The sequence below is a fragment of the Grus americana genome, chromosome 3 (assembly GCF_028858705.1).
Source record: "Grus americana isolate bGruAme1 chromosome 3, bGruAme1.mat, whole genome shotgun sequence".
NCBI classification, from domain to species: domain Eukaryota; kingdom Metazoa; phylum Chordata; class Aves; order Gruiformes; family Gruidae; genus Grus; species Grus americana.
The window spans coordinates 113,486,688-113,499,581 of NC_072854.1; the positions used below are offsets into that span (position 1 = coordinate 113,486,688).

Below are 12,894 nucleotides of genomic sequence, written 5' to 3' on the forward strand. Positions count from 1 at the left end.
GCAACACAATTAACCACTTCCTACCCTCTCTTTTTGCTTGGTGGCACATTTCTAGCCTGGAGCTTGAAAGCCAGACACTGCTGTTGGTGCCAGTCTTGACCAGCTGTGTGGCCCCATCCTGATCCTGTGCAGCAGAAGGGCAGGAATGTGGGCAGGAGCATAGGCAGGAGCATGGGCAGGACCTCAGGAGTGTGTGCCCCAGGCACGTGTGCCTCACCAGCAGGAACAGGGAGAGCCCTGCCAGACAAAGGCAGCGCTTGCCTGGGACCTGTCTCCGGAGTTGGTGTTTGAGTTCAGCTGTCAGAGCGGGAGCTTGGAAACATTGTGGGGAGGGTTTATTTGGGGACAGCTCAACAGATGCTGGATGAAACACAGAGAGAAGCAACATCCCTGGGCATGTAGAGACTTTTCTCCTCCTCAGTGCTAGCTGAGCTCTGTCAAGCCATGTGGGTCAGAAACGGCCCATGGCACCGGGACTGGGGCATGGGCAGGCAGCTGCCTAGAGCAACCTGAGCTCCCAGTTTGCTCAGTGACCTTGTGGGGTGTCTCAGATCTGCTTTCACACCCATGGACCCTGCCCTGGTAATGCATCTCTTGCATTCCCACTTATCATTAGCTAGTGGCTTAACCCAGTGCAAGTCACTGTGAGGCTGGAACAAGAGAAGAAGCAGTTCTACATAACTAGAGGACACAAGCAGAAAGAGCTGCTAAATACCTTGGGGGCATATGCATGGCTGTCCCCGAGCCTAGGGCAAGCCAGCACTGATGGGGGACCCAGCACAGGAGCAGCTCCTGGCCCCAGAAGGGCTGCACTGCAGCTTTGTCCCTGGGTGGTTTCCTGCATCCCCGTGAGAGCTGGGCGGGCTGCAAGCCCCGGCTGTACCACAGCACACCGAGCCCGAGGCACAATGGAGAATGGAGCAGGAGGAAAGCCGTGAGATGGGGCAAGAGCGGGCATGTGGAGGCACCGTTGCCCCCCCATCAGCAGCAGAAACACAGCAAAGGCAAACCAACGAGTAAAGAAGAGATGGGTACAATGTAAGGGGAGACAACGGGAGGGGAGGTAAGGGCTTTCCATAGAGAATATGCAGGAGCACTACTGGATCCATCAGGAATCATTACAAACTTTATTTGTCTGTGCATTGTGTACCATTGATACGGATCATCACAATTAGTGGACTCACTGCCTATAGTGGTGGGCAATACACACAAAGAAAAATCAATGAAGCCAAACAGATGAAAATGAAATCATTGTACATAAAGGTAATCATAAACCTGAACAACCTGCGCCTGTGTTTGACTCTTCCCCCAAAACAACGAGAAACAAAAAGAAAAACCCCAAAACCCATCAAAAGTGAAGAAAAGGCTTGAGAAGAAAAAAAAAAAACCACCCACAACTTCATACTCCTAGAGGAAAATCTTACAACAGGTTAATTAAAATTTCCACATATTGTTCAAAACGAGTACAAATACCCCTAGCCAATTGGTTATGGTACAAATGTCAGATGTGGTTTTCAGCCGGGTGGGAAGAGCTCACCAGTGGACGTGCAGGCAGGGTGTTTGCCTGGCTGGGACACCAGGAAGCCTGGCGAAGGGTCAGGAGACATCTCTCAACACCAGCGCACAATGTCACCCCTGCGCTGTACCCAGGGGAGCTCTGCATCCACACCTCCCTGGGCTTGGCTCACTACCTCAGCCTGCACTGCTGGAACTGGGGGGGTGATGCTGAGTTACACCTCACTGTCTGATCCTTCCCATTGATTTCAGATTGGTACAGTGCAAAAGGTGGCCTTTTTCCTTGGGGGAAGCTCAGCAGCATGGGAGATCTCGTTACTGCCCTTCAGCCCTTACACTGAATTATTCTGCCTCCAAATGGCTGTGGGAAAGGACCAGATTTGGGAACCAATCCTGATGGCTTAGCACTCAGAAACAGGAGCTGCCACTAGACCTCTGGGGACACAGGGAACAGCAGAGGGCCAAGGGGTTCTGAGGCAGCCACTGGCTATAAAGGCAGAGGCAGGCAAGGTGCTGGGAGCCAGCTGTGCTCGTCCCCCTTGGGCTTGGACACTGCTCGTCCCCCACAGGCTCCCTGGGACCTTGTGTAAAACCTCCTGCAGATGATGGAGGCCTTCACACTGGCTTTGGCATGTCCTGGACTGGCCGCTGTGGGGGGGACCCCGGCCTCACGGGGGGACTGAGCCTGCAGTCTCTGGGTGTGGGTTTTCCTCCCCGAAAACCTACATCTGCGTGGTTGTTATTGCTTCTCGTGGACCCACGCATGGAGCAATAAACGGGGACAGCTTTCCCTTCTTTTACCCCCCACTAAGAGGAAACAAACAAACAAACAAAAACCTATGGCAAAATTAAACTAACTAAAATAAATAAAACCCGGTGAAAAGAAAACATTTGTATCTGCAATGCTCAACCCACGTGGCTGGAAAGACTATCGCTATAGGACGCTATATACAGATAGGGTTCATTTCATTCATGCAAATGTTACAAGTACCACGACAGCATGCCTGAGGAGGCAGATGAGGCGGGAGGAAAAGCCCTCGCTGCTCCGCACAGCCTCGGCTTAGGACACCAGACACGAGGTTGCGGCTGCGCATCCCCAAAGCATGGAGGGGGAAAGGCGAGGGGCATGTGGGGAGGGGGGGAAATGCTAGTTGTACACACGCCAAAACAAACAAAAAAACCCCCCCAACCCCAAATCAATGACGAAAACGGTTTGTGTTCTATCCTTAGAAAGCTCCCAATTTCCCCTTGTCTTCAGTCCGGTCTCTCGCTTCTCTCCAAAAGGGCCAGAGGGGACGTTCCTGAGTGGCGAAGGCAGGCGGACAGTGGTTGGAGATCAGGACCCTCGCTTTCCTCTCCTTCCCTCGCCCACTGCTCTGTTTCTCACCAGCTACTCTGGCCTTCCCCGTACCGATGCGCCCCGGTTGCCTTTGCATCCATCCTCCCGGGGGGGCTGGTGGGTGGGAGAGAGCGATGGGAAAGGGCTCGGTGGCTATCAGCCGCTCTTGTTGGTAGAGTTGCAGAGAGGGCCCTGCCACCGGGCTCCTGGCTGGGGCCACTGCCCAGGGAGGGGTCCTGCTGGCTTTGGGGTCCTGCCTAGTTCAAAGGGTGCTCCAAAGCCGCTTTCCGTCAGCAGGTGTGTGAACATGGCAAATCTCTTTTATTCTTTCTCTGTTCGTTATACACAGCGTTATATCTATATCTATACCTATATATCACTCTATATAGATACATATAGATATATATATATTTACTATCTCTGATTGTCCCTTTAGAAGCCCTTTATGTGGCAGTAGGCTTCCAGAGATGAGAAGAATATGTACAAGAGCCAGAGGAGGATAAAGAGTGAGGATGTGAGCAGCTTGGAAGTCCGCGGCCCGCCCAGCTCACCTCCAATCTCGGGTCTCCGCCGGTAGAGCAGCACGCCCACACTGATAAAAGCAAAAATGGTGAAGAGGGTGACGGAGAAGGCCAGGGTGCCGGGCGAGACTTGGAAGGCTTGTCCATGCGCCGCGTGGTAAATGGCCGCGATGGACCAGGCCACGCCAATGCCCAGGAAAACATTCACGGCATTGCTCCCGGTGACATTCCCGATGGAGGCATCTGCGTACTGGTCCTGCGTCGCTGCTACTTTGCTGGCAAATGTGTCTGCAAAGGGAAGGCAGAAAGGAACCCTCAGGAAGCAGTCAGCTAAGGAGGGACAGCAGCAGGCAGCTTGGGAACAAATGTCAACAGCATCACTTGGGGAATGAAAATAGTGGGTAAAGAGACAGGGTACAGCCCTGTCTATGGGCACTCTTGAGGAAGGGCACATCTGGCCAGAGCCAGAGTGACTATCAGGGTCCAGAAATGCCTAGGAGGTAAATCTCAATGTTCAGAAATATGAGGCTTCCCCCAGCATGGTCCCAGATGCCCCACAGTGCTTCAAGCAAGAGACAACACTTCCCAGTACTACACTGTGTTGGCCCCTTGTCCCGCATTCACTAATTTGTTGGCTTGCAAAGGAACTGAAAAAGTTGGAAAAGCTTTGTGGAAGCCATCATGCTACCTATCCTTCAGGTCCCCTGAAGGTTTGTATTTGTGTTTCTTTGTTTGCTTTAATGATGTCTCTCCAAAACCTTTTGCCTCACTGAGGTCCAGTGTCTTGTGCAGACCCTGACACTTTGGTAAACAAGTGGTTTCACCCTGAGGTAGAAAAACCATGCAGGTGGGCGTACGCTTGCCCAGGTGCTACACCAGCTTTAATACTGATGGCAAAAAAGCTGTGATAAAACTCGGCTGGCCTTTTACATGGCAGATCATGTGCCAAGTAGACCAGCACGACACTGCTCTGCACCATAGGAAAGTGCTGATTTTACATCCAAACACACTCTGGACCTGCAGGGGGGGTGAGCGGGAGGGGGGATTAGCATCTTGGTTTTGTCCAGTTAAGAACTCTCAGCTATTGATGAGAAGATGAATCCTTAACACATCTGCACTCCCAGATCACCTTGGGTACAGGCAGCAGTGTGGATCAGAAAAAGAAAATGGTGAGGTCAGATTTCATGGATTTTAATTCTACAGTTTCCTTTACGCTCTTTCCCAGCAGGGCTCCAAGGTGAGACGGCAAAGTGCAGCCTGGCATGGAGACCCAGTTTCATTTAACAGGAGGGGCTGGGCACTTATAAGCACAGCAAGAGGGACTATTTGCAGCAAAGAAATCAAAAGGCTGCTTTATTTTTTTAAAAAAGCTGCCATGGAAATGTATCTGACTGCTTAGGGAAGGAAAATGCATTTCCCCTTGTTCGCAGTCACAGTGCAGTAACGGGGTTGTGGGACAGGGCACATCTGGGGCACACTGCCAGTGCCAGCCAGTGTGGAAACAACCACACACACTTCTGCAAGCTTGAGCAATGCTTCTAATGCAGGGAAAGTCCCTGTCAGTCTTTATTTCACCGCACGTTTGTCTGATGCCTGTCTGCCTCCTGAAAAGCACCCTGCACCTCCCCAGGGCGGAGGAGCCCAACTAGCACCCAGCTAACACGACACGGTCTGGGAGCATCTGCTAGTTCAAACAAGGGTAGCCAAATGTAACCTAAACAGAACTTCTTAAATGCCACCTTTCATTGACAAAAGCAGGAGGGAAGATTTTTTGCTGTCAAAGGTGTGAGACAGCCCTACAAACCTCACACCTAAAAGTGCCAGAAGTATAAAAATGCTCCTTTTTCTGTTCCTTGTCCAAATGTGTTCTTCCTTTTGGTTCTGCTGCTTCTTTTTTGGGGTTTGATAGCATTAGGACAGTTTCAAGATCTTCGAGCACCCAAGTGCTGATCACTGGAAGTCTGGGGGTGGTGAGGGAAGGTGTGACCGACATGGGGGGGTGGTTGGGTTGGGTTAGAGCCCATGGAAGACGGTGAGTGAAAGGCACAGGCCCTCTCACACAAGCTGATATGGGACTTCCCAGAGCAATCGTGTCACTGGGACCATCCTCTCCAGTGCACCGGTTCATTCCTAAGAGAGGACCTTTGCTGAGCCAGCAGAAAAGGAGACTGGGAGGATATTGTGGCATGAAGGTATGGAAACTCGTGTTTTTTTTCTCTCCCTGGTCAATCCTCAGTCTCTGCTGTCTTCTGAGGCTGGGTGACCACTTGATCAGAGATATGTCTCCTAATATTTGTGGGTCTGGGGCCTTCTTGAGGCTTCACAAGTCGCATATTGACCAGCTTCCCCAACCTCACCTCGATCCATCTGAACCAAAGCTGAATCTGGTCTCACACAAAGGTTCAGAGTGCCCTGAGCACGAACTAGAGCATAACTTACCTGGGAGGCAAGATTAAAGGAGCAGATGCTCAGAAAGAAAACGCAGGACTGCCAACACAGGCAGCATTTTAATCAAACACCAGTTTCCTACTCTGGGAGTGGATGCCATGGAGGCTGTCCACAGAAATAGATACTTCACAGTCTTTGCAATGAGAAGGCCTTCTTGAAATAATTTCCAGGGGACTGAATCCACATCCTAGTTCGATCCTCCTGGCCCATCTGAGACTAAAAAACAACTTCCACATACACCTCAAATCAGTCCTTGGGGGTCCTGCAGAGCACAGCTGAGGACCTCACTGCGCTCAGCTTTCCCAGCCCAAACCCAAACCCAGACTGGGCAGAGCTGGACCTTTGCAACAAACCCTGCTGTTGTCCTTACCTGGCACTGATGTCCCCAGTGCAACAAACACGACCGCGGTGACTGAGTCCTTCAAGCCGATGGTGCAGCCGAAGTGGGATGCCAGGTCGCCAATAAAAGCTGTCAGGAGGCCGATCATGAGGATGGAGACGACGAAACAAGCCCAGCCATTCCAGTAGTCTGTTGGGGGCACGAAGGCAAAAAGGACCTTCCAGAAGACAGTCAGAAAGTGCATAACGTAGTCGAAGCAGGAGGGCAGCTTCTCCTCCCCACATTCATCATCATCGTCATCTTCCCCTGGAGAAAACCATCAGTGCCTGATTAGACTCACCCATCCTGGGGGAGGTTGGGCAAAGCTCCTGTACATACTGCAGACTCGCAAAAGCCATCTCCCATGATTTGGGCCCTAGAAGACCTTGAGTTCCAAATACCTTATTTTCTGGGCAATCATCAGAGGGCTTGATGGCCTTTCCTGGACCCTTCCACAGCACAGAGAGATTCTCCAAAGGCATCGGTCTCAAAAACCAACCTGCACTTCAGAAAAATGCAGAGCCTCACACCAGCACCTCTGCCTGGGTTTAACCACCAGATGCTTTCTGGGGCTCAGCCCCTGCTTGGGAAGCCTTTTCCTAGAAGACATAGGAAATGGCCAGCTTCATGCTGGCTGGAGCTGATCAGGGTGGGCAAACCCACCAAGAGCAAAACATGCCTCCTGGAAACACCCCTGAGGAAGCCCTTTTTGAGCTGCTTTTCACAAATGCCTGAAATTGCTGCCAGGTCTCTGGGAAGACAGCTGGTTTTGGTGGCTACTGAGCTGATAGCTCTGGCGCTTCACCTTTTCTGCAAGCTGGCCCCCAGCCATGAAGAATACCTGCCCTAAAACCTCCCTGGTCCATCACTGCTGACTATCCTTCCCTGTTGCATTTCTCTGCCCCTTCCCGTGCACCCCTATGAGCTCTGGCTGCCCATTCCTTTCGGTTTGGTCTGACCCAGGTCAGTGGGCACCCTCTGTACGTGAAAATGCTTTCGCATTTGCACCCCTTCCAGGTAGCTGTCAAGTACCCCAGGCCATGAGCCAGCTATGGGGCGTTGTTTGTCATGGCAAAAATGCACTTTCCTTCTTCTCTTTATTTTATGTCCCTGATCCAGGTCAGTGCTTCACTTCTCACCAATCTGTTGTTAATGCCTTGCAAGGGTCATTTTCCAAGTGTGAGCCTGCCAGCAGTCCTGGCCCTGTCTTTGCTCACCAGGCACATTGTGTGGGTCAGATCCTGGCTCTCCTGGTGCTGTGCTGAGCACTCGGCCCTGCACAGCACACCTCTGCTCACAGCTGTGGCCCCTGAGCAAGACCTGGGTCTCCAGCGGAGATGAGGAGTTGGGGATGTGAGTCCTTGTGCCCATCCTGCCTGATGTCCCAGGGGCTCTCAGACCCTGGGTGCCAGCTGCTGCATGCCCACAAAGGCTCTTGGGGAGTTATGCATCCATAGACATGCACCCCTGGACTGGGGGGCTCGTGCCCAGAGGTCCCCTGTGGGTCACAGGGAAAGGGCTCAGCAGATGTTGGACTATCCTGGCCCCCCTCCCCTGGTTCCTCGGCCCTTTCCCTCAGCACTGGCCCAGCACATCTTCATGTTGTTGGTCCCGGCAGGGCCATGGGGATCCAGGCAGGTGTCTCAGTTTCTCCATTCCCTGCTCCAGGTGTCAGCACATCACCTGTCTCTCCAAAGCCACTTGGCATGCAGCCTCCAGGGAGTCCCCATCATGTGGGGCTGATCACACCAGTGAGCCCCTCAGGGCTGGTGACCTCCTGCCTGACCCCCACAGCTCTGATGAGGCATTTCATGAGCTTGCTGGCCAGCCTGTCCTCTTGGGTGGGCTGCATGGTGAATGTGGGGCTGCCCCAGCCTGGCACAATGCACAATGCCAGAGTTGTAGCACACCAAAGACTCCTCCTGCTCTTGCTCGAACCACCCCCAGGCATGAAGGGCACATGATGCTTTCCCAATGAAATCGGTGGGAGCCTTCCTGCCACCCGCAAGGAACAAGGATGAAGTCACGGATGTTGGGGATTCCAAGGCCATTGCAAGTTGTGTTAAAGACATCCCTTGCACTCAGGTTGGTGATTTGTCATTGTCTTTGATGCATTTTTTTCCCTCCAAGGATGTGGACCACCAGATCTCCCTGCACGGCTGTTGGCAGAAGCTCCTTACCAAGGGAATGAGGCAATCCATCCCCTTCAGATAGCATGAGTGAGCCCGGCTCTCCTTCCTGGCAGGACATCTCAGGGTGGTGGGAAAAAAGGCCAAGTCCCAGAGCAACCAAGAGCACCCAGTGAAACCTCAGCCTCTGCTCTGCTCCACCACAGTGGGTGAGGGAACAAGGTCCCACCTTGCCAGACACTGGGTTTAAGGGAATGATGGTTCTGTGCCTGTGAAAGCTGCTTCTCCCAGCAGCCACAGTACTGCTCAGGCTGGCGTAAGCTTTTGAATGGCACCGTGCTGTTTTTATTTGCCCCACCGCTGGCCAGGGTGAACATTCCTCCTTTCACATCTTCCTCCACAATGCAGATGTTTGATTGAATAACAAAATGTATAAAGCCTCCCACAGGGAGAATAAAATGGTCTTGCTGTACACTGTGTACCAATACATGGGTATCAATTAACCCCATGTTCAAATGGTGGCTCTGTGCCATGACAACAGTTACTGGAGGAAGCTGCTGGTGTGCTGCTTGCTCTGTTGCAGCTCAGAACAACAATTCTTTTCTGCCTCATCACAAAGGTGGTGATGAAAAGCCAAGTGGGGGATCAAGACATGGCATCCTTCCTGAGAAAGTGGACACCAAACCCTGTGCACTGAAGTTTCACCTCTTGGCTACTCCCCTTTGTGGTCCTGCAGATTCTGCAGGAGCAAGAAAAGGAAAAGGCCTCAAGAGATTTTGGTAACCGGTAAAGGGAGTCAACCTGCTCTTGGTTTGGCCCAGCTCCAGTACATGTAAACCTTGCATTCTGCTGGCACCCTTGGGGCTCTCAGCAGAGAGGCAGCTGCAGGGGAGAGGGTAGTGATGGAGCCAGTGACAGCAAGACAAGAGGGAACCTCTAATGAAGATATCTGTCTGTACACAGGGGATACGGCATCCCACGTGAGGGCTGGGGTGAAGCTGGAGGGGATTCAGTGGGGCCACCAAGATGACTGGAGTCTGGAGCGTGTTGCCTATGGGGAGAGGTGGAAGGAACTGGCTTGGTGAATCAGGAGGAGCGGAGGTTGGAGGGGACCAAGCAACAGCCTACAGTGACTTGGAGGGCAGGAACAGAGGATGGAGCAAAACTCCCCTCTGTGCTGACAAGTGATACAACAAGGTACAACAGCCACAAACTGCAACTTGGATGGTAATATCAGGAGAAATGTCTTCTCCAGGAGGGTGGTGCAGCCCTGGGACATATACCCTGATGGACATCATCTCTGGAGGTTTTCAGCTAAATAAAACCATGAGCAAACAGGGAAAAGTCCTACTCAGCACCCTGTTGGGGTGTAACTTTACACACATTGTTTTTCTTCAAAGCACCTTTGCAGATCAAGACCAACACCTAAGACAGAAGCAGTGGGAAACTTGATGTCTGTACAGTAACTTGATGGGAAATCATGTGTTGCTTGGCTTTAAAGCTTCAAATTCACTATGGCAGAAACAGTAGCTGATCAGTGGCTTGGTGTTATTAATTTGGCAGATATAAATACCCTATTCCTGTGCATTGTCGTGGAGATAAGTAACAGTTTTTCAGCCTGGGAAGTCTATGCTGGCCTGGTTTTTTTTTGGCTTGTTGCACAAAGGCTGGTATTCGCAGGATACACTGTGCTGTGCTCAGAGAGTAATTCTACAGCAGGTATTTTAATCCTGTCCCAAGCTGTAAGGCAGCAAGACTGTCATGAATCTAAATCTTTATGGAGATGATAAAACAGCCTGAAAAATGAACATGAGTGCCACTGTCATAACACTCATCCAGATCTGTCTATCATTTTGTTAAGCAGCAGTAACGTCTCTCTTTCAGAGAGCTGGCCAGATCCTGTGAAGGTGAGTTGGAACACAGAGTGAGGTCGGATGGTGACCCCGGGGGTGCATTCAGGAACAGGCTTACAAACCCCAGGATGTTTTTGCTGTGGAAGAAACTTTGGGCTGTTGGGTGCACATCAAAGGCAGCTATGGGTGAGAGGCTCCTGCTCAGCCCCGTGGACAGCACGGGATGGCATGGTGTGGCACAGTCTTGCCTGCACCTGCACTGCCCTTCTGCAGACCTGTCCTGATGCTCCATCGTTCACCCTCCCTGCCAACATTACCTCCAGTTGCTCATGGGGTGGGAAATGGGGTTTTAATGTTTCTTTTCTCAGCTGGGATGCTACATTTTGAAGTGGGAATGTGTGACTTTCACCTGCTCTTCATGGTGGGCTGCAGGGAAAAACTCAAACCCAAATTCCAGTGTTTAAGGCATTTTAACTTGCTCAGCACAAAGCTTAAGGAGCTAAATCCTGGCAAAAAAAAAAGTAGGTGGAGAGCTCAAAGACAAACTACTGTTCCCCATCTGCAAGGGACAGCTCACGGTCACCAAAATATGCCACATTTATTAAATGTTTTTTAATCATCCTGTTAGCACTGATGATGGCTGTATATTCAAGACACAGTGGCAACAGGGCTTTGACATAATCACAGTCTTCACAGAGATGGGATCCAAGTACCAATGATTATCTTTGCTTTAATATGGGATGCAATTAAATGATTGATTCTGGCATAGATTAGTTTAGCCGTATTAGCTATAAAACCTGCAGCAAGGATTGTCTTGCATGATAAGTTCATGCCATATCTGAAATAATGGGAGGTTCTTGGCTGGAGGCTCTAAGAATAACTATGCTACATGAGGAGGGATCACAATTTGAGGAGATAGCTGCTGCACAATATCCTGTCCTCGTTTTCAGAGGCGGAGGAAAAATGGTATGGCAATCACTTTTAATTACTTTTTGCTGGGCAGAGGTTACCCTGTACAGCAGAGCTCAAGGTAGGAAGTGCGAGTGTTCCCCCATGCTTTTCATTGCACAGTTAGCCAGATGAGCTCAAATTGCCTTCCACAGTGATTTAATCTAAGCTGGTTGATTTTGCCCTAATGCGTGCACATACGCAGCCCAGGCTGGGCTGTAACATCCAGCCAGTGAGTTATAGCGTCTCCAGCTGTTAAAACCACATCTGGAGGAGACCTTTCTTTCATCTTCCACACATGTAGGAATGCTAATATGTTCTACACTGGGCATACTAGTAAACATGGCACTGGTGCTTGAGAGAACAGTACAACAGAGCATTTCTGATGGAAAGGCAATTCTCCAAGGGAGGGAAGATATAATCAGATACGATCTGATATGACCACAGATATCACATGCTGCTGCAGCTATTGAGCTGCTAAGCCATAACCTCCAGACACAGCTGGCTGAAGCAGCAGGAGTTCCTGAAAGCAGGGGGTCAAGGGCAAATTGTGGCCCACAGAGAGGGGGACTCAGTGGCTGTCTTCAGGGTTTTGCACCCTCGCTACTGTGTTGTCCTCACTACAGCAGTATGTGGGGCACAAGGGATGGGGAGGACTGCTGCTTTGCACCAGCATCATTCGTGCCACTCTGACTTTGAACACTGCATTTGTCTCCAAAATCTCTCTTACTGAAATGACTTTTCCCCTCCGCCATCTGGTAACTGCCAGGGTGTTTCTCTGCCGGGTGCTACAGACACACTTACTGCAGGAGATTTCCTACACATCAGACAAGGTGATCTCATGAAAGGGTTTAATCAACTATCTTATTTATGCAAATGCTGTAAATAACTCCACCACCTGTTTTGCCTCCTGCTGCTCCACTACGGTCTGTATTACTGATACAGCAAAGCTGAGACACGAGCGAGGTTGATCATAATTCTTCTGGAGCTGTGGTCCAAACTCACCTGCGCTGACAGTAATAGCCTCAATAAACTGCTCCCTCCAGCTGTTTGTGCCAACCACCAGGGCCAAGTTCGTCTTCTTAATGAGCTTGTCCACCGTGTTCTGTGGATGGAGATGCAGAGGAAAGAATTAGGGGCTATCGGGCTGGAGATACTGGGCTAAAACCCACCAGCACCAGTGCTTACAGCCCTGCACTTATGGAAAAAGCTTAGTAGACTTTAAGCTCAGGTCAAGAGCCCCAGCAGCAAAAGCAAATGTAAGTACTTGCAATTCCCCTAGCTGCCGCTCAGAAAGACCTTTTGAAACCTGCTCATGACGGGAGTTTGAACCATCTCAGTGGAGGTTTAACAGCAAATAGTGCTGAGGTGCCACAGCTCCTGTTGTTCCCAACACCTTGTGAAGATTTTTTTACTGGGCTACTTCAAAGCACTTGACCAAGACCCATTTGCGAAGCTGGGCTCTACCTCTCTGTGCTGCTCATGAGCGGGAGCTCAGCACCGGCAGGGAAGGTGCTGCAGCAGCAGCGGGTAGGAGATGCTCCTGGGCAGGCAGCCTGAGGGCTGCCCGCATGCCGTGATGCCTCAGATGCACACTGATGGCAGGCAGCAAAACTGTGGGAGGGAGGCAGCCACCACTGCGGCACAGTAAGGGTGGTCTGTTATTTTTTATACTATAGAAAAATGGAAAAGATAATGAAATGGCCAGTTTTCAGCTCTTGGTCTGGCACACATATTCACAGCAGCTCAGCTTCACAACTAT

The 12,894-nt window shown here is 51.0% G+C and overlaps 1 protein-coding gene across 9 annotated transcripts in view; it reads right to left on the reverse strand.

Moving 5' to 3' along the window:
* Nucleotides 1–1,104: 1,104 nt before the first annotated feature.
* The window catches only part of SLC8A1 (solute carrier family 8 member A1), a 138,025-nt gene continuing 126,235 nt past the window's right edge, over nt 1,105–12,894 (reverse strand). For all 9 annotated transcript variants that reach the window (XM_054820884.1, XM_054820879.1, XM_054820883.1 and 6 more), the window contains 3 exons: nt 12,138–12,237; nt 6,194–6,469; nt 1,105–3,663 (listed from right to left, as the gene is read on the reverse strand). In XM_054820884.1, the coding sequence (XP_054676859.1) occupies nt 3,287–3,663; nt 6,194–6,469; nt 12,138–12,237 (753 nt within the window). In that variant the 3' untranslated portion in view covers nt 1,105–3,286. The remainder of the gene's footprint in view (nt 3,664–6,193; nt 6,470–12,137; nt 12,238–12,894) is intronic.